Raw genomic sequence first — 25,650 nt, 5'->3', positions numbered from 1 at the left:
AGACCAATTGCCATCTAATGGTAGAGAGATTTTATCAATGACCCAGCAGTGAGTATGTGTGCTCCCAAAAAGATAAACTGAAAATAAATCAGGTGAAACGTGGATGCCTCTGGCAGAATCAAAGGCAGAAGTCCTTCTAGGAGCCAGAGGGGTGCCGCTAGTACAGCATTAAGAGAATGCAAATGTGACTTACATCTATTTTTAATGCCCACCCTTTACCTTGAGAAGCGCATACCGCTCACAGGTAAAAATTTGGGGTACCTATAAAATTCACACAACCTCTAGATACTCTCACCTGAGCTGTAGTTAACTTAAATGAAACATTCTGCAAGTGTATTCAGATTTTCATATGGAGGTAGATCTCTCATAAATGGCTAGGTGGCCAAGAATAGCGTGGCTAAGAATAAGTCTATCAGATTCTTACGCTGCAAGAAAAGCGCCACAGATTTTTAGAAATGCTACCCTGAAATTTAGGAATAGAGCTTCAATATAATTTTTTTCCAAACCTAAGACCTTAACTAGCTGTTATGTATAGACAGAAACAATCAACATAACTACAATTTTGTAACAAAAATGTTAAACATAAAGACGAATTAAAAGGAAATGAAACTTGAAATAGATTAGGAACCTTGAGCTTAAAAAGTATGAGAAAGATATAAAAATAAACCAGTGAAAAAGCATTCTTCCTGGGAGTTGTGAGACTGAGAGGTGCAGCAGCAGGAAACACGATAGAAAAGTACTCTGTTCGTTTCTTAGAGTTTACATTTACCTTATGTGGCTCATAACAAAGGATGTATTTAGGTCTCCTTGAAAGAAGCCTTTTAAAAAATATTTATTTGGGTTTAAGTGTTCAGAAAAGAAGTACTTACTGTCACATTTTTCCTTCGACAATTAAAAGAATATACCATCTCCACTAGATATGCACACAAAGTTTAGACACACACACAAACAAGTTACTAATTTATGAGTTACCAGCAATCGGCATACCTGCAGCGATTGACTGCTTCAGTGCTCATTCAAACCCCATAAAATACAAGGTAAGTCCAGTTTGCTACGTCCAAAATTAAAGAAATTCATATTAACTTGAATTAGCTTGTATTTGCTGCAAGTTACAGACATGCGCATGGGTAGTTACCACACTGACACAGAGTAATTCGCTATCCCGTGGTAATTTCTTGGCACATCTGTGTTCACCTAACAGTATATCAGACTAATACTATATGAAGAGAGAAAGTTTTGCTTATTGGGACCTGCTGGCCACCCTGATTTTGCACGTTTAGCAGTTGCTACTTAACCTTAATAGCAAGCACAGTTCATTAGTTTCAACCACAACATAAAAAAAGGAATTAAAATATAAAAGCAGGGTGAACTGAGATCTAGAATACGGAAATCTGACAGATATGAGAAGTTTGGTGAAGAAGACTATGTAAGAGTTTATGATTATAGTTCTTAAAGTCAATGTGCATAAAAAGTTCAGAAGCTATCAGCAGTGTTGAGGGTGTAGATTAAGATCAGTTCAGAGCCCACTAAGAATTCTACTAATCTACATGTTCCTCTCAGTGGATAAGGAAAAAAACCATCTTGGAACACTTTATTCCCACGTTTCGCTCTGAATTTGAGATCTTTCCATAGCCCCCCTCCCCAGAAAGCACAGGAGGCTGGGATATAGTCCAGCTGCTGTCAGTCAGACTGAAGAGCTGGCTCCAATTGTGATAGATTCAAGCATGTGCCGCTGCCTTTCTTGTCTAAGCTAGAACATGTCTGCGTAGAGCCAGCTCTCCTACTATCGACAGAGTTCATGTCAGTAAAGTAAACTCTTTACTTGCTCCTGAACAAAAATAAACTGTTTGATGGTGTAACTGCATCTACACTAGGGTTCTGCCAGGACAGCAGTTAGATGCGATTTTATTTTTAGTATTCCTAGCCTACATAAGTATGTGAGCAAGACTTTTAAATATAGACCTAGCCTTCATATTTTTCTTCATTAGAGCTCTAGCAGAATGCCCAAAATGTAAACCACATCACAGAAATTAAGTGCAGAATATGGGCTACAGGAACAACATATACTTACTTTTATCAGGTATAAATTTGCTTCCTTATTGTTACTATAATCTACATTACATAAAAGAGAAAAAGCAGAATTATCTAAATCACATACACTCAGTGCCTCCTAAAAGACTAAAATCGTATCACAGCCAGTATAAATGAATGTCAAAGCTACTGTACATTTTAAAAGATCAAATTTTGTAATTTACCCGATTGCATATGACAAACATGAAACGGAAACTGAGGAGAAGTATTTGGGGGATCAATGTTTCGCAGAGGTAATAAGGCTAGCAGAATTTCATAATTCCTACAAACCTTAGATTTTAATTTTGATGGATCGTTGACTGTTAATAATTTTAAAATTTTGCCATTTGGGGGTTTATTTTTTAACATTGCCACAAGGTCATTTTCTCCCCATCCAATGGCAACTTCTACATCCTAATATCCTAATATTAAAACAATAACTACCCAGAAAAGGGCATTTCCCAGGGAATAATGACTGGCTGGGAGGAGTTGATGGCCCGAGGCACTGCTGAGGGCCATTAACCCTGGCCAGTTATTAATCACCAGGAAATGCCCTGCACCAAGGTTGTTATTGCTATTTTAAGCACAGGTTGGGGGGGGGGGGTGAAATGGACATCTTAGTGTACGGATTTTTTTAACGCATGATGCAATTTCCTTTGTTGCAGTTTACGGAAGACATTTCTAGAAAGAATGAATGCTCTGCCTGATACCCAGCCGGATTTCACAGATCATTTCGCAGCACTCTATTGTGCGCACAGTAACTTACCAAACTGAGAAAACAGTTGGGGATTTTAAGAGCTTTTCTTTTCTCTCTAAATAATAGTCCGCACAGAAAAATAAAAAAGAAATTCAAACCTTAATAAGATGAACAAAAATATGCAACTCTTCACGTCACTGTCAGCAGAATTACATTCTAGAAATATCTTTTTAATCACACTGTCTTTATGTTTAGCGCATTTCCTTTGTCGATACTCCTGCTTAATGACCATTCACATATCTCTTCACAAAAGGAATTTTTAGCAGCAACAGCCAAAGCACATCCTGAACCAGCTTCAGCTGATGCTAGCCATTAAGGAGTTTGTCTTTTCCAATAATCAAGCAGATTGGGTCATTTTCTAGGAGATGGTTGGTGAAGTATTTCAGAAACTGCTTTAATTTTCTCCTAGTTCTTACCCTAAGGCTAAAGTTTTAAAAAACTGTGAAAATTGTTCTTTTCTTGCAGGGATCAATAACTCACTCTCCAAATCAAAAGGATATTCTCAGCGTATGTACAAATAGTCCCTCTGCCTTACTGAACTACTTACTATTTGTCAAACCTTAGTTGTGAAAGTAAAACAAACAAAAAAAGTCATGGCACAGGAAGAAAGTACAGATCTGCACTAAACTCGTTTGACAGGTTTCTCAACAAAGCTGTAGTTTCCAAGTGCAAAACATAAAAGATCTTCTCACATTTCTCCTCAAGGTCCTAATTTGTCACCACAAACATGCACACTTGAATCATAGATTGATTGTAAAAATCTCACTGAATTTACCATGTGGTTCTATTTTCAGTTACAAATTGCAGTTTCCAGCAAAAGATATGTGCTTTCTTAAAACAAAATTCCCTCAAACTGATGGCCTGAGTGTGCGTTTCCACCTCTTTGCCAGATTAATAACCGTATTATTAAAAAAATAATAACAACAAACCCACCAAAATTAATACTGTAGCAGTTGGGACCAATCAGCATGACATGTAGTGCATGATCACTTGAACATCCAGGAACACACATTGTCTCTGGGTAAATTTTTAGCAGACTTCCTTGTGTTTCTATATGTACGATCATCTGTGGTGACCCTCTGGAAATCCAGCCTTTCAAATCTTAGCAAATTGAAGGCAGCACTTGAATTACAAAACCCTTAGCACATAATTTCAGACTAGAACAAAATATATCTTCATCTCAGCTTGAGTTCAAGTAATGTAGTTACATGTTAATCAGGTTGTCAAAATGTAATACAGGCACAATGGTCCAAAGGTTGAGACAGGACTGGGAGGCAGGAGAGGGTTTCTGACCCTGGGTACAAATCTAACAGCTCTTCTGTGTGCATCGACAATGTAAACCCATAGGAATGGGTTACGTAGCTCAGTACCCCTTCTCCAACACGCACCAGCAGCAGCAGCTCTCTAGGGCTTACAGTAATATTTCCCTAGAAAATTCTCCCAGCATTTAAGAAATCTGTGGCACAGGAATTCCCTGAGCCAGAGGTGATGCACTCCATAGCCTTCTCCGAGTAATTTTTCCAGTCGGTTCTTTCTCAACCCGTATGTACCTCTGGCCCCAGCAATGGCCTGTGAGAATGAGCTCCACAGCCACAGTGGCACGTGGTGAAGTGTCTCCAACTGCTCATTTCCACCTATCACCCTTCTGGTTCCAATCCAGCTGCACCCTTGCTGAGACAGAAAAATCTGAACTGCACAGTGTATTCAAAATATGCAAAAAATATGAATGAATATGCTGGCATAATGATGGTTTTTGCTTTGTTCTCTCTTCCTTTCCCAGAAATTCTGTGTTTGATAAGCTTTATTTCAATGCTATTCAGCATTAAGCTGAGATTTTCATGATGCTCTCTACTGTAACCCTAGCATAGTCAGCTTAGAATCAATCATTGTACATGTAAATTTAGTGCTGTTTTATCCCATGTGCATACTACATTTATCTTCATTTAGTTTTATCTGGCAGTTCATTGGCCAGTCACTCAGTAATGCAAGATCCTTCACAACCCTTTATAGTCAGCTCTCATCTTTATCTCCCTACAATACTTACTATTACCAGCCAAGTTTACATTCTTGAAATTCCCTATCTTTTCCAGATTGTTAATAAACATTTTAAATAGCACAGAACACAGCACAGATCCCTAGGGAATTTACTGGAGCTCTATCCACTGTGAAAACTGAGTATTTATTCCTTAACATTGTTTCCTATGTTTAACTAGTTATTTATTCATGTGGGTTTCTTCCCTCTAATCTTATGTCAACTTAATTTCTTTCAAATCCTTCAGTGAGGGACCCTATCAAACACTTTTGGAAACCCAAGCTCACTTTATTAGCTGAGTCTCTCTTGATGTCCTCAAGGAACATTTTTTAAGGCATGGCATACTACACAAGGAGTTTCTTTACTCTTTTTTTTTCCTTTTTTTTTTTTTTTCTTTTTACTAATTCTATTTTTTAGAAGAGCTTCTACCAACTTGCATACAAGGATAGAAGATTTAAGGTCTGTAGTTCCCCTGATCTCTCTCAGAAAAGAGGTGTTACATTGACCACGTGTCAGTTCTCTGCTACTTTTCAAGCCTCAAGCAGATCTGCTATAGCCAACACTACTATCGAAAAATGCTGATGATAGTTGAGAATTTTCCTGTATTTTCTAATTTTTTTTTACTAACACCTCAGCCTCCAGAAGTGAAAATTTACAGTACCATATTTTGTAGCTCAGTCCCATCTCCATTAATATTTAGGTCGTATGAGGCTCGATCATTTTTTATGCCTTGTGGAAGAGCCTTTCCCAGAAAACTTCCTTCCTTATACGAAAATGTGATCTCAAAGACCCAATACATCAACACTTCCATTACTAGCCTCAGTTTTTGTTCACTTACTCTTGCAAATTGAAACTGCTGTGCCTACAGAAATGGATGGGCACTTCTGGTGTAAATCCACTGTGTAAATCAGAGTTCCTGTTGAATTCCTCCTTAGACTGCACAGAGGAAAATGCATTCTGCGAGCTCATGAAGAGCTGAACCAGGACACCCTCAGGATGGGAGAGAGTGGAAGCTCCCCTGGAATAGGTGGAGGTACAGTGTTAATGCGTCTGCTCTTCTTTCATGTCAGCGCTCTTCTCTCTCTTTTCTAGGAAGCATCTTTCTGTACTGTTTTTTAACCTCCCTCTTCCGTGTGGTGAAGGATGAAAAGAAAAAGGGAAGGTGATCACATGCTCCACGCTCCAAGGCCTCTTCCTTTCTACCCACCACAGTAATCATTGGAAATTGAGGAGTCTTGGCCATTCTTGCACTCCACACTAGGTAGGGACAAGTGGTGTAGTTCCTGGGCAAGGTAACCAGTATGAGTGCCTTCTTCCAACCTCATCCTCCCTCTTCAGTTAGGATTTCCTCTGATGTTAAGGGACTAGGCCTACTGCCAGTTTTCTGTAGTGAAAGGGATCTTTTCCATATGGTGAATTTAACAACTGCTGTGTGGGTTTTTTCACCTCCTACCAAGCATCCATGACGGCTGGCTTTGGGAAGTTTAAGCTGCAGCAATAACAACTTCTGGAGTTTTTGAATGTGATTTGTGGATCTGAAATTCAGATCAGGGAACCCAGGTAGCTGTTCTGTGCTGCTGGGCACTTCCATGATATGGAGTGTTCAAGCTTCTGGGCAGCCCGGCTTGTGGCTCCCCGCCTTGTGCTCCGTCCTTCTCAGTTCATGTGGAAAAGCATCTGGCCTTCCAGCAAGGGTCCTCTGATAGGCCTGAGAACACATGGCATGTACTCTCCCCATTCAGGTCCCCAATACACTGGTTGCTGTTGGTACCAAGTGAGGTCCACATGGGCACAGCCCTACCTGGTTGTTTAGAAATGTTTTATTCCAAGTTTGTAGGTGTTGTGGCTTGTCAAGATGTCTGTGACTTATCAGGTGGATGCACGCCTCAGTAGGTATTTGGAATATAAAATATTATTTCTTTGTGACGGAAAGGTAAAGCTATCTATACTAGCCCTAGGAAAAGCAGGCGTTTATGGAGAGCAGCTGGCTGACCATTTGATGGTTGTGAAACCATCACTTCTGAACGTGACTCCTGCAAAGACAAAGATGAAGGTTCTGCCTTTCACCTCACCTAATTGCCTGTATCACAAATGCTATTCCGAATTCCCAAGTATTTCAAATTTGAAACCCAAATGGTAAAACAAACTATTATCTTTTATAACCTTAATCAAGTCAGTGACTGGTATCTCAAAATGTAAATACTATGTACTCTACACAACATCCCACGGACCTCTGAACACCCATCAAAAATAAAAGCTATAATAATGCCTGCAAAAATACAGAAATTATTACTAATACATCTTGTGAGAAATCCAACTGTGACCTTTTCCTCACAGTAAAGCTGTGAAGTTTATGATTCCTCTAGATCTTAAAAAGTTTTCCACCTAATGTCCCTTAATTTTAAGTCTCAAAAGAGATCTACAGCAATTTTAGATATTCTGGTCAATTCCTCTCAGTAACCAGATTGCAAGGTCTACTATTAGAGCAGACTTAGAGAGGAAAAAGTTTATATAAATATACAAATCTTTACAGTCTGTAGATGAAACCTGCTATTAAAACCAGAGTTGGTCCTACACTTAAGCTTGATATGTAGGACCCCACTTCAGGGATCACTTCGGCAATCTAATCAAACCTCTTCATGTAAACCATCCAAATAACTACTATTGCTGTTGCAAATCTATTTCTATTCATCATTTAACTTCAGGAAATCTTTTTGAACATTGCATTTTTCTGCACCAAAAGTTATTTACAGGAGCAAGGCACTCCCTTATGCCTGTTGAATTGTATTTTTCTTCCTCTGTAACCCCTCATTTCCTCCTGTCCTCACAGAGTAGAATTAAAACAAATCTGGTTTTGTTACCTAAATTCAAAAACAAAAACCAAAAAACAACACACACCAAACCCAAACAAAACTGGCTGCCCCATTTCATACCTCTATGGTAGAAAAAAACTGCATAATATAAAAAACTAATTACACCATTCCAGGAGATTTAAAACCATAAAAACCCCCCAAAAAACAATGCTACAAAGAAGTCGGTTATCATCCTGGGATCCAGTGATCTGTTGTCGTGTGCTCTCTAGCATGGCTACTCCTGACAGGTGTTCCTGGGACATTCTGAACAAAATGTTGAACAAAATTATATCTTTAACAGTTTCAGCCTTGAAAAGCTGCTCTCTGCTGAGTAACTGTCAGAGAGACTGTCAGCAACATTCTGCAAGCAGCAGAACAAACATTAAGACAAGAGTTTTCAGCTTAGTTTCGGGGTCCAAGAGTACTTACTGTTTCTAGCAGAAGAGGTTTCTCAATTCAACACGTCACGACACTGATATCTGAATCACAGAATCAGTGTCACAGCTGACAATCTGTGTACGTTCCTTAGAGTCCTACAGCAGGCCAAACTCATTTGTGTTCAGTAAGGAGGCCAAAAAGTTACTTTTAAGACTTCAGGATACTAATATAGCAATATTGAAAAACATGCAATTTGGCATCTTCTTCCAAGATCCCAGTTCTTTCTTGCAGTACAAATTTCTCAGACATTTGCTTGTTTGTGATGGACTTCTGTTGGCCCTGTAGGGAATGACATTTCCCCCGCAATCTATTTTGTTTCATTAAGTGTTCTTTCAAAATCCTTTATCTGTACTGCTGTGACCTCCTGCATGTGCTCAGACCCAAACTAATTGGCATATTGAGGTTTTTCATGAATTTGCTTAATTTTTAATTATCTACAGGGCACCAACTACAGTTTTGGGAAGGTGGAGAAAGACTACCGGGCAACCGTGCCCATCACCTTCTTACTGAACCCTCAGTTCATATTTTTGTGTAGAGAAGTGTTTTACCACTTTCAAACATCGCTCTGCTGAAGCTTGTTCTCCCCAGTGTGGATGCTAAAGAGGTTTCAGGGTAATACGAAACCTTAAAATATTTGGCCAGCTACTAGGTAGTGTAAATACATAGACATGCTTATGAGACTGGAAGAATAGACATCTGTGTAAGCAGGTGATTTGCCAGCTCAAATGAGAAGGCTGAGCTATGGTAAGCGAAAGGTTTTGATGAGGAACAGCAGCAGTTTGCATGCTTTTTCTGATGAAACAAGCGCTACCCCCAATATATCCCATGCCCTCGCAGTCACCAAAAATGATTCCCACAATTGCCAGCTTCACTGTGCACACAGGTCCTTGTTTTACCAGCACACAAAGAAGTACTTCCACGACCAGTATTCACAGCTCCCAGCAGGGATAATGGCCATATTGTAACTAATGTCAAATATGTGAATATAAAATTTCAGCAGTAAGTTCTCTTCCAAGGTTTTATAATTTCCTTTTCAACTTTCTCAGCCACTTTCTACTGATTAAAGTTTGCAGACTTTTGCTAAAGTAAAAGTGAAATTTTTTTTCCACAGTTTTCATTCATGATCATATCATTAGGTGAGTTCTACTTGGCCAAATTCATATTTCTTAAGTAAACTAATTTCTTGAATATACCATAAAACACCCTTTTTTCAGCCACATTTTGGCAGGAAAGTATGTCAATACACCATATAATCAGGTATCTCCTTGGTAAATAAAATATGGAAGTAGGACATGTTGTGGCCTTAGTGTTAGTCCTTCTGCCCCATTATCTAAAGCACTTCAAATATTGCATGTCCAAATAATGGTCTAGTCTTTTTAACACGAACTGACAACTTTATTCAACGTTTTCCATCTGTGGTGGGTTGACCCCGGTCAGAAGCTAAGTCCCCACCCAGCCACCGGTTCATTCCCCACCTCCAAATCTCCCCTCTGCCATTTCAAACCCGTCTAAGCAGGCCTTAGAAAGGGAGAGTTTTCCTATTTCTCATCATGATGTTGAGATAATATTTGCATTACACAGGAACAGCTTTTAATGGCCTTGGCCCAAAATGTCCCTCTATAGCAGAGAGAAAAGAGACAGACTACCAGACTACGACTATGGTTTCAGTAGTCATTCCTCTCTAACAAGTAGTAATTAAATTTAAATCTGAAAATTCTGATTATTGATCTTTTTCTTTCACTTTTTTTCTTGAGTCTTAGATTAGTATAGCACTTTACAAACAACCTTTTTTGGGGGAATGGGGATGCAAAACTTGCCAATAAGGTGTCAGCTTTATACTAATTCAGATGGGATATTTTAATATTACACTTAGGAGTATGAAACTAATAAAATAATTGTTTCGTCTTTTCTCACTGTTGAGTTCTCAGTCTCTACTACTAAAGAAAAAAAAAAAATCCATTTTCTCCTTATTAATTGATATGATAAATCCTGTGGTATCAGATGCTATGTGGAGCCATAAGACAGAAAAATATAAATACTTCATAGACTCTTAAAAAAAACCTTGATTAACCATGTAAGGAAGATGTTTGGATATCACAAAGACAGGCCAATATAAATAAGTAAAACTACAATATCTGGGAAAGTAAAAAGACGACAACAAATACAAACAGACCAATTTTCTTCTCACTTTCACGTCTCTCTGACTGAAAGGATATTTTCTTGGTATATAGGAAAGCAGTGGACACAGCGTTTTTAAAACTGAGTCCTTTGAAAATTTAACAATAAACAATGCTGAATAAATGTTTTAAATCATCTCAGCCAAGTTGCTGAAGTAATACCTTACTGAGATGTCTGAAGTACCAGAAGGAAAACAATCCAATTTTTAACTTCAAATAATTTTAACAGAGAAGCACCTGATTTAAAAAAAAAAAAAAAAAATTCTTGGGCCTGTACTGTGCATGCCATCTAATTTCTTTTTGTGTGTGTGTGTTTTCTGAAAAAACAGTAATAGTAGTATTAAATTAACTCAATTTAAAAAAATCCCAAACTGAAACAGCAAAGATTTTGGTGATACTCCACAAGCAAACACACAAAATCCAGATACTTTCTCTTTCTGCTTTCTCCTCTGCTTGGACCCTTACAGATATTTAATTCACTGCCAGTGGCATTGAAGCAAGTTTCTGCTGGTGGCAGCTTTTGCCCTAGTCCACTTGAAGTGGATTCGGGGTTGAAGGGAGAAGCTAATAGAAGAGAAGACTGGGAAAGACTGCCAGTCAGAGATAACTGCAAGCTACAAGCAAGAATCGGGAGTCAAGGGATGAGGCCCCACACTACAGGGGGGAAGACAGCAAAGGGTGACGCTAGTTCCTGATCTATACAGGCAACATGGCATAGTTACGTGACGTTATCCACTGAGCTGTGCCTGCTGGTCCTCTTTTGCACAACCCCTTGCAAAATTTAGTTTAAATCCTAGGCTTCATTGGAGGAATTTAGCTGCTCTTTTTGCGTTATGGTTTGCTTCTTCCTAATGGCATGAGATAGGATGCTGTTGTGGGATTGTCTTCTACTGAGGTAGCTATTTTGCTCATATCCTTTTCACCTGTAAGATAAATCTTATCTTAAATTACTTGTATTACATAGCAAAAGTAATTATGTATAATTTTGATTTGTTTTCAATACTTACTGTAGCAAGGTAAATTTTTTTACTGTAATCACTTGTGTCCTCATCTCTGTTTGGCTTTCATTTGAGCAGAAAATGTCATTCTTTGCTTGTTAAATTCACCCAAACGGTTCTCAGAAACTGGTTTTGATTTCAAGAACCCCCCCCAAAACACATCAAGTTTAAAAAGCCTTTCTAGAGGAGTGAACAGGAATTGGGGGAAAAAAATTCTGCAAGCTCTAATTATACAGAATATTTCAAAATAAGCACCAAGAGATTTCTACGCAGTGAATAAAAATCTGTTTTCAGTTAGCAACAAATTTACCATCATAATTATGACAGTTCTTAGATGAGTTCACGGGCACGTTTTAAAAATCCCTGTGAGCAAAGCCAAGGTCTACTGCTGGTGCCGCTTCCCCCCCGTGCCCATGCAGGCATTAACAACCTCAAAGGTGCCACAGCAGCAGCCACAGCCAACGTGCAGGAGCTGAATTCACTTCTCAAAGTAATAACTCACATAGTGAGGGACGATCAGAAGATGCTCACCCCGGGAACTATGGAAGAGTGGGACTTCATCCCACACAAGAGGCTAGGTCTCAGAAAATTCAAATTTTCCTTTTGAAATTGTTGCTAGTACTTTTCCCCACAGAAGAGAGCAATTTGGTCTCAAGCACAGAATGCTGCAATAGATTTTTGGTGGAGACTGCAATGAGAGACCATTCCCACAGCAGAAACGGCCAACAGTCTTCCTGCGTGCAATATCTAGGACTTTGACAAAGGATGTTAAAATCAAAATCAGAGAATTACAGTATTATCTTTCGGTTCACACTTTCCCTATTGTGAAGCACAGTCACAGCAAATAAAGTGACATGAACCTCAGCAAAGAAACACACAGTCCATCCATAGTGAAGCAGGATATTAAACATGCAGCACTCAACTTTTACTATCAATACAATGTGTTTAAACATTTTTATACTTGCCGATGTGTACATTTAAACACCAGGAATAAGAAAAAAAACCTGATTGTCTTCATGCCATAATATATTCAAGAACGTTAACTTGTTTTGTTCATAGCTGAACCATGGAGGTAATAACTTCAAGACAGAAGATATGTAAGCTCTGGGATTTCTAGCTCTATCCATTTGAGATAATGATTGAGGTGAATTTTACTTTCCACCTCGTGGTTCTTATTCACTAGAACAGTAGCTGAAAACCATTTATGCCAGCTAGCTGGCGTCATTGCTCCCAACTTTGATTATTACCTTCTAGACAGATATTCCCCACAGCCAAGAAGGCTAGAACAGAACTCTGTCCTTGTAGTGAAGTTAACTTTAAGTCAGTATTGGTTTTTTTCTCCTAGAGCAGCCAATTGCTTCTAAAAATATTAAAAGTATCTTTCACATTTGGATTAAGAATTAAAAGAACAAAGATTCCTTTTATAATCAAATTCAATTCACAATGAAAATGATTATTATAAGTTACATCTTTAAATATGATCTTAAATACGTAATTACTCACAGCAGAACTGGCAAGCATCTGCTCTGGGATCAACTCTTTCCCTTGATATTATCTGTTTGAATGTAAACATCAGCCTGACTAAAAAATCATGACCGATCTCTGTTTGTGTAACACTCATTTCACAGAATTTTCTGTCATAAAGACTATTTGGATAGACTTTTCTGGTTTTTAATAACATACTCATATGCCAATAAAGCAATTGGCATGGTATTTAATAAATATTAAATAGGTGAGTTTTCACAGATCTGTAAACTGGAGATTCTAAATAAGTATATTGCATCTTGATGACTGAGTGGTACTTACATGGTTTGGAAAGTCAGCCTTCAGTTCAGCAATACTTTTACACCAATATGCTGCTGTTTTCTCGCTGATCAGTTCAATGTTCAGGAAAGAGCCTTGGCCTGGGCCGTACACAGGACCTGAAGTAATTCCACGCACAATCCTCGGAGAAACATTGGTTACAATATCCTGCAAAACAGTGAAACCTTTCAGATTGACTTTCTGAAGCGAGGCACATATCAATGATGACTATGACTTCACAGACTTAAACATATCGGATGTTTATAAAATGTACTGTTATTATGAGTAAAAACTACAATTATAGGACAGTTCTCTAAATTAGCAGATTCTCTACATCAGAGGAGAAAAATGTTTGCTGTGTGTTTGAAATGGTATGATAACTATCAAGAAAATGGCAATATGGGGCACTGTACAAACTGCCACACAAAACATCATTTAAATGATGCTTTTGTGTCGGGTAGAAGGCATACAAGACTTCGTGTAAAAACTTGTGTAGGCCTCAGTCATGTAACAGCATACATGTGAACTGTCGTCCCCAAAGATGATCAAAGTCCATGTCCTACGCGAGCAGGTGAAGTGCAAAGAGGTGCTGCCCACCAGCCTCCCCGATGAAAAGTCAGGGTCACAGGTCGAGATCACCAGCAAAAGTATGTGTACCAAACTTCACAAATGAGATGATATGATTAAGAGATCAAAATAAAAAAATAAAACCCAAAATACTGAAAATTAAGACCAATATTGTAAAGCACGACTTTTCTGAAGGTCAACATGAGGTTAGCAAACAAATCTGAAACATACAGTAAACACATAAAATGTTGACTTGTTTAGTAGTCTTAATTAAGCTGCAATGTCACTGTATCTATATTAACAAAGAACTGTAAATTCTGACATTATTTAAAACTAAAGAGAAACATAGATGGCAAAATGTTCCTTTTGCCAATTTCCAATTAAAAATAATTTTGAGTAAAGGTCATTTATTTACAAATGTATCAGAATTATTTGTTTAAGTACCCCTCCTCACCATCTTGTCATTTTTAGTGAGATAACATGAACCTCCATTAGTATATAGCAATTAAGGTCAATTTACATATTTTAATTAAGAATCATCCCATATAAAACAATTAGGGTAATAGGCATACTAACTGGATTTCATAACATTTGGACGTTTTTCCAACTAGATAGACAGGAAACCTTAATTAGCATTAATTAGCACTGATCTGCATATGTTTGATAAGGCATACCCTTGCCACAAAAGATTATTTATTCCTGAATCTGCCAAATGCTGCAGTTACAGAGGATAAAGGGACTTTTCTTCACATTGTATGTAAATTTGAGGTAATCTTCATTTGCTTATAAAGTTGAATTACTTATTATACAGTAAATATGTACTAATATTTTATACTGATAGGTAATTATATGTCCATTTACATAGAAATCACACAAAGTAATCTCCTCAGTTCATCTATTTTCAGGCCTAATAAGTCTGGAACATGGACATCACAATAATCCCTTGTTTTTCTACTATAATATTGTTCCTTCATCACAAAAGCTTCATCTCCCTCTAAACAGTTAAGTTATATTTTCAGAAAAAAATAATTCAGAACACTGTATGAACTTATGCAAATCAAAACCAAACAGTGAAGTACACTCCTCTCACTCCCAAAACAAATTACAAAAATTGCAGTTTGTGCAGAAGAACCATTTACATCAGTTTGCTCCGCATGATCCTCTTGAGCATTTCACTCCTTTTAAATTGCCTCAGAGGAGCTTGTGCTTTGACTTCATCCCAGAAACCTATGCATATACACAGGCCAGTACTATCACATCATCCAGCATGATAAAGTATGCAAAGTCAATGACTTAAACGCTGGCAATATGACCTTACTCCTGCGAGCACAGGGTGCACATGGTCATTTGCCAACAGATACGAGTGAGTTGGACTATGCTGCAGGCAACCATGAGCTTCCTTTTTGCATGCTCCAAACCAGTCAGAAGCTATGTAGCTAAGGTAGGATGGCACTAAGCCTGAGCTAACAGCCTGTCTGTTGGTGGGAATTATTATTCTTGGGTTCAGTGCAAATTATGATAAGACGCACGTGATATGATTTCCATTTCGTGGCTTGCTTGTGTATATGCATATGCCAGACAATACTTGGAGCCACCTACGGTACTGTTTGTTATCTTACTATGTGTGTGTTTTGTTGTTCTTCCAGTCTCTCTCATTTTACTACAGGTCAGAATTCAAAGACTGAGATATTACAGCCTAGATTATACCTCTTGCGGGACGCTCACAAAGCCTCAGTCTGCTTCCATGCAAAAACACTCTGAAGTTTTTGTATCGGCTTTGGGTCTCCAGGCAATCTCTTCTCTCTTCTAAGAGCAGAGACCCCTGTTTAGACCCTGTGACTGCTGACGAATCCCCATGGCTTTGACTCGCTCCTTCCCAGAGCTCAGTCATAGCTGACATCTGAGTGACGATTTATCTCTCCAGGATCCCACAAAGTTGAATCACGTAATGCACAGACTTTGCAAACTGTCTCAAAAGCAACCACTCTTCACTTTAATGACCACAAGAGATACACAGAGCCACATGAAACAGTAAACACAAGTACATCTCTGCCTACATTTCCTCACTCTTGAATTTTCCTTGAGATTTTGTGAGATCCCCTTTGGTGCTCAGGGACCTTCCCCTCCCGTCGCCCGCCAGCAGACAGCTGCTCCTTTGAATAGCGGCTTCCACTGCCTCCCTACTGCCTCTGTGTCACACGACCTCTCCGCTGTGTCCGTGCATCACTTTATCTTTCCTGACCAAGCTGCTTCTGCTTCCAAAAATCCTTCCCAGCTTTGAAATCCAAACATTACCACCTGGCTGCTTTGTCTCGATTCCTCCCGAGAGGGATACGCTGTCCTTATTTAAGATCCTGTTCCTTGTTTGCCTCTCCTAGCTCAGAGTAAGCTAGATGGAGAGAGTCTGTAATGACTGACACGCTGGCACCTCTCCTGTCTCTTGTTAGCACATGACAGCCCCAGAAACAAGGAGACTCACAGTTCATGGAAACAAAATGGAATTTATAACTTCTGTGATGATTCAAGGAATCTGTCTATGTACATACAGAATAAAATCACACAAGTGACAGAAACGAAAATTGTCTCTTTGAGATGAGTGTGAAATACCTACATAGAACTTGCCTTACCATCATCTTCCTCTTCAGTTTCCTTCCTCGTCTACGAAAGCTAAATGGTGAGAGTTAGGCAAAGGATCTATTGGCTGGGCTTAGCCAACTTCGTGTCCTTTGGTCTTAGGAGTGAATTTTACATGGTATCACAGGTTCTTTCACTAAGATGGGCAATTCTGGTGGCTGGCCCATTGTTAGCGCTGCCTCCCAAACAGCAGCTAAGGTCAGAGCAGCTGAAATAGCCATAGTGCTCCAGCCCACGGGGTTTGTGACAGACCGTCTTCTGGTGTTTTCATTGAATACTGATTTTCCCTGTAGGAACTGTCCCGCCAAATGCTGGCACTCATCATTCCTTTTCTTTTCTGAAACCCCAGCTTTTCCTTTTATCCCAGCTATGCACACAACCCTTTTATTGTTAATAAAAATTGTTGTGTGCACAAAAAGCCACAATGGAACTGGAGCAAGAAGCCTGACAGGAAGCACTTCAAGGTTTGAACCTAAAAACTTTTTTGATTCTAAAAAACCTGACTGCTACAGAGAGATGACCTGACTGATGAGTTGATCTGGTCCCTGCACGCAGTTGAAAGTAGAGGTCCGCATACAGGAAGAGGAGAATGTCCCCAAACTCCAAGACGAATAAAATATCTTACCTCCCCATGCGATGGAAGCAATAAACAGTCCTTGGGAAAAATAGCACAAAGCTTTCGTGTACTCTGAAGACCAAGGATAGAAGACTTTTAATAAAGAGCAACTAGGGAAGAACAAAGCTTGTATCTGAGCACACTAAAAGACAAAGCTATGGAAAAAATGACTAAAAAAATCATTGGCAAAGGTAAACAGAATAGTCCATAGAAAATTAATTTGTTTTGTGAGGAAATCTTGCAAATTAATGTAGACTTGGGGGTTAGGGAAACTGTATTCAGTACTAGATTACAGCAAAACAACTTGGTTTGGGGGAGTTAATGCAAATGAAGAGAAACAGTGACAACAAACGGAATCAAGGGTCAACTGTGAATCATTAATATTTCAGTTACTGAATTTCTTCTTTTGCCTCAAAAGCTGATTCTTTTCCCCAGGAGACCACAGCAGAAACAATAATATCAATCCCGCAAATATATCTAGCTCAGGATATCACCTAAGAAAGTGGTGCTACACAGATAAAAGCACCAATATCCTGCTGCTTTTGGATTCCCCTTTTCTGCTTATGAACAATTCTGGTATTCTGGCAAGTTGAGACTGAGTTAGTTTGCATTACATATATATTTCTGCTCCTGTTGATTAATTAATTAACACACTAAAAAAAAAAAAGACCCAAGGCATTGATCAGGCCCCATTTGCTCTAAAACTCTCTGAACTCTGCAATCAGATCATTGAATTCTAAACTACTTAGGTCTAATGGGCTGGGAAGTTTGAGACAACATCTTAAAAATAAAGCCCAAACACTCAGCACTTTTTAGTCAGTTAAATTTAAATAAAGGTGCAAATCAATTCATCAGCCCATGCCTTACTCTTCACTCTAAAAGTTGTTTTGCTTCACACTGTCCACATTTGCAGTTAATAATTGACACAGATTTTTGAATTGTAAAAACACAACCACGCTGAGAGAGACCGACCTTTACATTTGGGCAGCAGGGACATTTTGAATTTTAAGGGACCCAAAGGGGTGTCCAGCACAGTGTTAGATCATGTGATAAGCTCATTCATTGTGTGTTTCTCCTACACTAATCAGCAGAGAAATAATTCACATTGTGAATATTAACGTTGTCATCTGTAGGCATGGAAGTTAATGACCCGTAGAAATGAATCAAGCCATTCACCTCTCTCTCAGAGTTATTGTTTTAGGGGAATCAAGAAGACAGCTCTTCATTAACTGGGCTCACATTTTTATTTCATAATCATGTCTCCTAGAAACTAAAAAAAGAAAGTTTGGAGAAAAATGTTGTGTAAAGAGGTCAGTTGCAGGAATACATAAAAACAGTCTCCCAAAAAGCATACCACAGCCTCAAGCCTATTCAATTAATGTAGTTATATTACGCAAAGATAATAAAATAACCAAAAGGATAAATCTGTATTATTTTTCATATCAAAGCTCTGATGTGTTTCTATTGATTTGCAGCACTTGAAGCATTCTTTTTTGCCTGTTTCTCCCAAAATATTACAGCCAATGGTATTTTAATGAACACTTGAAATAATAAAGTTGCTTAAGAGAACATATAGGCATTTATATTGGGGATATGGAAAGAAAATTAATTAAATGTACCTTTAATTAATATATTAACCTGTTGTACAAGTATTCACTCCTGAAAGTACAGGTGTTCTGCAATGTAAATATCTGCAGCACAATTAAGGTTTCGAATGAGATTTTTAATTTTAAAAATATATTTAATGATACTATACCAAGTGTTAACGTGTTTTCTTCACTCTGAGAGGCTTCTATGAGACACAGAGAACTTGCCTTGCAGCATTGGCCCCCAAAGTCAATGAAAGTCACTGCATACTTCAAATTAAGTTTTTTCTCGTCTTTAACTTATGAAAGCAGATAGGAATTAGTGACCTTTGTCAGTTTCTTTTCATTAATATGAGAAAAAGATTTAACACAATGAGCAGATTACTACTTTTTACAAAGTTAATTTATTTGACCTTTCTTTCTTCTAGGAAGGGAGGGCATTATACTTGCCAAGTGGAGTATGCATCTGTACATTCCCGGGGTTACTACTTACTAAATGTCAGTATGAACACCAAGGCAGCCACACTGGCCTCTTTGTGAAGTAGAGATCTAAATAAAAACCTTATTAAGGTAATTTGAGTCAAGTACCTCAAAACAGCATATTTAAAGTTAGTAGACAGTAAACTGCAATGTAAAAAAAGCCCAAATATAAGTTTCTACTTTACTATATTCAATATACCATCTTCTTTACTTGAGCAACAAAACACAGTAGCTGCAAGATGCAGGTATTTAAGCAAAGTATGATGTATGCCTTTTCCCCAGATTTTCAAAGATGTATTGAAAAGGCTGTAAAGATTTCAAAATCGAGTATGTGTGAAATGTTTTTAGAGCTTATTTACTAAATGATTTAATCAACCCCCCAACATCAAGATTCAGTTTTCCCTACAGTTTCCACTAATTACAGTAGAACTTGATGTACACTTTCACCTATGTAAAAATATGGAGGAGAAGGAGACGTCGCCCTTTTCTGCCTAATATCGCAGTAGTTAAAGCATCCTGGAAATCTGGCTCACTGCTGTTTGCACACCCTCATAGATACGAATGGCATCACAGACTTATGTCCTCGTAATTCCGTGCCAACTCTCACTCAAGGTCTTGTGATGATTTGCCTCTTCTGTGACTCAGCTGTCTAGCCAGACTGTGTCTAGTATCACCCCTTCTGGAGTTTTAACCATCCACAAAAGGCAAGTGAAACCTGAAGCAACAATACCACTTCACACAGCACTGTTCCCATACATACTTTCTGAGTTGTTCCTCACCTTCTCTCCTCCATCAGAGCTGAGACATGTGACAGCTCCGTAGCGTTCCTCTTCTGAGTACCAAAGCACTGACTTGCTCTCCTGAATTTTCCCAAGCTCAGAATTTTTTTCAGCTGAGCTTGTCACCTCCTTTTAACAGGAAGCTAAATCCACAGGGAGGACTTCCACAAACACAAAACCATTCCATCAGAATTATGGAACAACCATGCAGATTAACGATTAATTTCCATGAAGACCTTATCTGCTAGAGTAGGATTTTTACAACGTATAGTGAGACTTACTGGCTCATGGAGCAAGGTAAGTACATTTCCTCATGATTTCATCAAACCGCCCAAGGAGGTTTGATGTAGCCACGGGCACCTTCCAGTGCACAAACCACTGTTATGTTGCACACAATGCTGCCTGTTGAAGTCATAACACTTGTATTTAGCATTTTATTTTAGTGAGGGAATAGGCCAGACTTTATTCTTCCCATATGAGTACAAAACCTCAGCAAAGTCACTTCCTCGCTCTCTCCTTCTCTTTCCCTCAGTGAATACGGGAGCATTTTTTACAAACTGAAACCACCTTGACAGAAAAACTTATCTCAGAACATCCCACCATGCAGAAACTGCTCTAATCTCTCCACCACCAGATATGAGAAATTCAGTACCATAAAGACACCTCCTTTTTTCACATTGCTTTTGTGAATGAAGTCTAGACCTAGCCCTCTCTTTCCTCTTCATTGCTTTCCTTCTCTTCAAGACAGATAGCACATAATGATAAAATGATGTAAAATAATTATTTTTCAAGTTCTCTCACCAAAATAAGAACTGAATTTAAAAATCTATTATTTCCTCAGCCTTCCAGGATTGTTCACACTGGTGATTTAAAGCATAAGTGTTCTGATCTCTCCACTAGTACAGAATAGATCTTGAAAAAGATCCTTGCTGTTACTTATAAATTATACTTCTTCAGCTTTTATGCATAAGATCTAGTACGCTATAGAGGGGAAAAGGATACTTTAAAAAATATTCTTATCTGGTCTTTTGACGGCTGTTTGTCATGTGTTTGCAAAGATGAAAGTCCTCAAATCTGTACGTATCTTACATCCCAAAAGTCTGGAGTACAAACAGTGCTTGTAAATCTTCCTTAAAATTCTACTCTATTTCCAGAATGAATAAGCTGAGTTATGCAAACTATTTTTTAAAAAATAGACCATTACCTCATAAATGTTTTTATAACATTCAACTATCCCATTTGTGTTTATTAAACCAATTTAACACTACAGCTCCAGCAAGCAAGCTAGCTTTCCAAATCAATAAGTTTGCACAGAAGCCTGCAGCCCCATAAGGGAAAAAGCAATGCGTCAGGATTTTGGAGAAAAACTGCTGAAGCACTCATATTGTGTGAAAGACAAATGACAAGTTAGAGGTTTAGTTACCATGTATTTGATGTTTTTCTATACCGTCTCATTAGTGCTTTAAGATTTAACCATGAGAACGCATAAGAAACTTCAAAATTTACAGACATTGAACTTAATTTCTACCTAAGCTTTTATCATTGCTGCCTGCTTAGCACACTACCTTTCTTACTAATTCAATTTTCAGACAGTAGGCCATCACTACTGATAACTTATGATTAAGACAGCAAAATCCCAAGCTCTTTAGATAATCTTACTAGATTAGAGTATATATTAAAAAAAAAAATTGTTTACTCTCTTTACTTTAGAATAATCTTGGGACAATCCCATCCCCATTGCAAGCCAAGTAAAAATGGTCTGCTGCCCTTCTTAAAACAACAGCAGTCCCCCAATCTTTGTTAATTCATACATGATGGTTTGACTAGAAGTCCTAATTTTAGAAACTAAAGCTCCCTAAAATAATAAATCAGGAGATTAAAATACAAGACAAAAGCAATACAAATTATGAGTAAAAGTACAAAAAAATGGAAAAGTAACTATGTTTGTGCCAAATGTACAAATATATATTTTCTAGTTGAGTTATACGTTTTACAAGAAAATTAAGTTTTGATCTTTGTTTACAATTACATTCGCTTGAGCAGTTTTTTAAAAAAACTTTTCCTAATACAAAGCCATAATGCTTTAAAATTAAAACATTTAGTATTTTTCTTATTTTTGACATATTTGCTTGTTTTCTAGACATTAGAATGTAAAGACATTTGTACTGTAATTACAAAAGATCATTTTAAAAATGTATTATGTCCTACAGCACTTTGCCTTGACAAACAATTACTAGATATCACATTCAACAGAATACAAAAAGCAATCTTTATCACAAGGTTAAAATTAGTCTTTGAACAAAAGATGCTTTCAAAGCAAATCCAAATTCTCATCAGCTTTATATCAGTTTCTCTGGGAGAGACAGGGAAGCGAGGGAGGGAGAGAAGAGAAAGGAAAAAAAAAACCTGAAGGACATTTGAAAAATTTCTTGCTAATGTTCAGTGTGAGCACACGTTTTATCAGTTTTCTGATAAAGGTGTAAGCAGTAGGACATGATTAAATTTCTGCTGTCAAACTGCATTGTGGTCAAAAACTATACCCATAGAAGAAGAGAGAAGTAGAAGACTTACAGTTCTTGAGAGAAAGTTGTATCTGTATTCAGACATTCACTTTTGGATCTGTTTTTGCAGTGTATAATTCTCAGATCTCAGTGTTTTGATATAGTAAACTACCTAATCGATGAATGGTTGCTTTAGCTGACTGATGAGAAAAATGTTCAGTAATTGTCTCAAAACATTAATTCATTTTCAGTGAGAGGCCACAAGAACAGAAAGTCATGTTTAAACATCCCAGACTTCTGTGAAAAAGAAATCTGAAGCTGATCAGCAGATTTCTCAGGCTTTGGTTGTGGGGTTTTTTTTGGTTGTTTGGGTTTTTTTAGAAACAAATATAATTTCTCTACTCTAAGAGCAAGCTTTCCCATTGTTTGGAAACAAACAGCATACAAGCTGTAGCAGAAGGAAAAAAAAAAGAAGAGGAAAAGATATTCTTCAGCTAACAATCAAAATTAGAAATAAGAATAAAGCATGGCAGAAAACACAAAGTAAGAACATCTAGTAGCAAGCTCTTTAGAAATTTTCTATCCACAACTTTTTGACAAATGATACAATTTCCAACCAAAAAAAAAAACCCTAATGTTTCCTTGGCACAAATGTTGGTTTGTCTGAAGGTTTTCAGTTTTCCATTTAATTAAGCAACCAGAGCTTTCACAGTGCAGCATTTTTTTCTGGACTGTGCTCTGCACCTCCCAGGAGACAAGCCCATGAAAAACAGTCACTGACGAAGTCAGCAGCGGATGGTCAACCTTGCCATTTTAATTGAAGCACAGAATTCAAAATACCAAAAAAACCGCACCATCTTTAGAACTTTAAGTAACCTCAGCTCCAGGAAGACACCTGAAACTATTCATTGTACTATATGGACTATACTGGGATGTACTAAGAAACCAGATCTTTCAGAAATCACTGCTTCAGACTATATGAAATGAGATGCTTGAGACTATCTACAATGAAACAAAATGCTATATCATAACAGCACAGATAATCCCTGAGGTACTAGGACAGAATGTCTTGAAACTGCGTTAAAACTCAGTTTTACTCTCCTACAAGTTATACCTTTGCATCAACAAAGCATTATTTGTGTAGCTTGGATGAAGTACCTGATCAGCTTTATCAAAAAACCTAAACTCTGTATCTGTAACTCATTTATGTTCTCTAAAATATTGACAAGGCATTTCTGGATAATAACACAGAGCAGATGCTCACAAGTGATGAACATGACGAGACTGGATTCTATTACTCTGCTGCAAGCAAAACGTTGCAATGGTAATGATTTGAGGGGAACAGAATGGAATAAAATAGGAGTACATGGATAAATAAAGTATCTACATGGACTGCAGCTTTTGATCCGTATCCTCCAGTGAAATTTCTCTGGCATGGCTTCTAGGGACCTGCGTACATTCACAAAGGTGGAAAATTAACGCATAATAATTAAAATATACTAGTCCATTTTATAATGCTTACCCTTGGGACACCAGTGGATTTAGATCATAACAACTTAGCTTGCCTTAAGAGCTTAATTCTTTTACAGACACCTAGCCTTAAGAGCTTAATTCTTTTACAGACACCTAAAAATATTAGTCCATTTTCAGCTGTGAGGGAACATCATCATCAAATCAGTGATCAAAACTTGTTGTGAAATGTACTTAAGTGACCAAATAAAGGAGCAGCAATTCTTAAGGCTACATTCGAGACAAGTACTTTTGAACGGTCCCATGAAATGGGAAGGAAAAGGCAGTTTGAAAAGTATGAGTCTAAGAAAACCAGGCAGGAACCAACATAGATAGGACCCAATAAAAAAAAAAATAGGTAAGACCCAGGAAAGAAAAGAAAGAATTACATGACACATTTGCAGCAGCAAGTTTGGGAGAGTGACTAAAGGAGTTATGCTTACAAGGACAATACAAATGGATTCTCTTCTTGTACTTTGAGAGGAGGCCAAACTAACATAGTTTTTCAAACGTCATTGTTAGAGACAACTCAATGTTTTTTTCTTTAATACTGTTTTCTAATTGCTAAACAAAATACTGTAAGAAGGCAGTGGGGCAACATCAGTAGCAGCAGGTTCCTAAAGGGATGAACTAAAAGCCAAGACACACAATGCCACAGAATGAGCTCCTCTAGATAAAAAATGGGAGAGTATTGCAGGTAGTCTCATAATTGTAAGAAAATCCCTGACAGAAACAGCAAACAATGAGAAAATGGGTTCTTTAAAGCCCACAGCATCTAGGATTTTGCACTCAATGTATAGACACAGAAATTAAACAAACAAACAAAAACTCTAACACAGGAATTCTAATGTCTGCTAATTAAGCATGTAACTTCTCACTTGAAAAAAGCAAGAAGGTAACTATTTATTTAAGAGACAATACAACATGGATTAACAAAGCTCCTGTCAACAACTCCGGACACCTGTACCAAGCTCACTTATTGCCTAATTAAATATTAACATGTCCTGACAGAATCTGTGGTATAATTTTAATTACTGTTTTCTCATAGGGAAGCCATATAATCAATGTATTGCTAGCTGTTCCTAGATGCTATTTTGTAAAACTCCATTAGTAAATTGTGAACCATCACTAAAATATTTTCCTCCAAATTGCTATAAGTAAATCAAGACTATTATATTCTCCTAGGATGAGGGGAGAATAGATGCTTCCCTTTAAGGGGAGAAAAATATGATTTCTTCAAAAGATTTTTCTTCTTGATTATTAACTACAATCTTACCTAAAGAGTTGTTAAAATTCTTGCACAAAGAATCAACATAGGGGAGTTACAGAACACCAAAGTTATATTTAAATTTATGTATAATCCAAAATATTTTTATTGCTGGATTAAGCAATTAGGAGGAGAATCACATGACTCCCTTGAATCATGTATTTAAATTTTCTGCTGGGGATGAATTGCAAATATTGAGGTATATCTTATACCTACCTGCAGCATTTTCTTTTTCCATTAGGATTAAGAATGTTTAAATGCTATAAATATTGATTAGCATTTGTGTATATTTAGGGGTGAGAAATTCAAGGAAATTATACCAATTCTATTTGGGAATGTATTTAAATAGCTAGTACTATAATTTTCAAAGTATCAATTCTCCAGGTGGCACTGAACAATTTCAAGTCATAGATAAAGGGGTACAGGGAAGGTGGAATGGTTTCAGTATCTAGGGGAATATTTTGTTTTACATTCCAATGATAATCTATCCATAACGCTTCTACTTTGATAACCTGAACTCTTAAATGTTAGCTTTGTTTTGAACATACTCCTTTTATCTTTTCCTATGCAAAAATCCCATTGAA

At 37.6% G+C, this 25,650-nt stretch overlaps 1 protein-coding gene across 5 annotated transcripts in view; it reads right to left on the bottom strand.

Moving 5' to 3' along the window:
- Nucleotides 1–25,650, bottom strand: part of DPYD (dihydropyrimidine dehydrogenase) — a 369,002-nt gene that overhangs the window by 131,273 nt on the left and 212,079 nt on the right. For all 5 annotated transcript variants that reach the window (XM_075508301.1, XM_075508306.1, XM_075508302.1 and 2 more), the window contains one exon: nt 13,131–13,295. In XM_075508301.1, the coding sequence (XP_075364416.1) occupies nt 13,131–13,295 (165 nt within the window). The remainder of the gene's footprint in view (nt 1–13,130; nt 13,296–25,650) is intronic.

Source organism: Mycteria americana, chromosome 7, assembly GCF_035582795.1.
Source record: "Mycteria americana isolate JAX WOST 10 ecotype Jacksonville Zoo and Gardens chromosome 7, USCA_MyAme_1.0, whole genome shotgun sequence".
Taxonomy (NCBI): Eukaryota; Metazoa; Chordata; class Aves; order Ciconiiformes; family Ciconiidae; genus Mycteria; species Mycteria americana.
The sequence above is the reverse complement of the archived record's forward strand: the minus strand, read 5'-3'. Positions and strand labels throughout refer to the sequence as shown.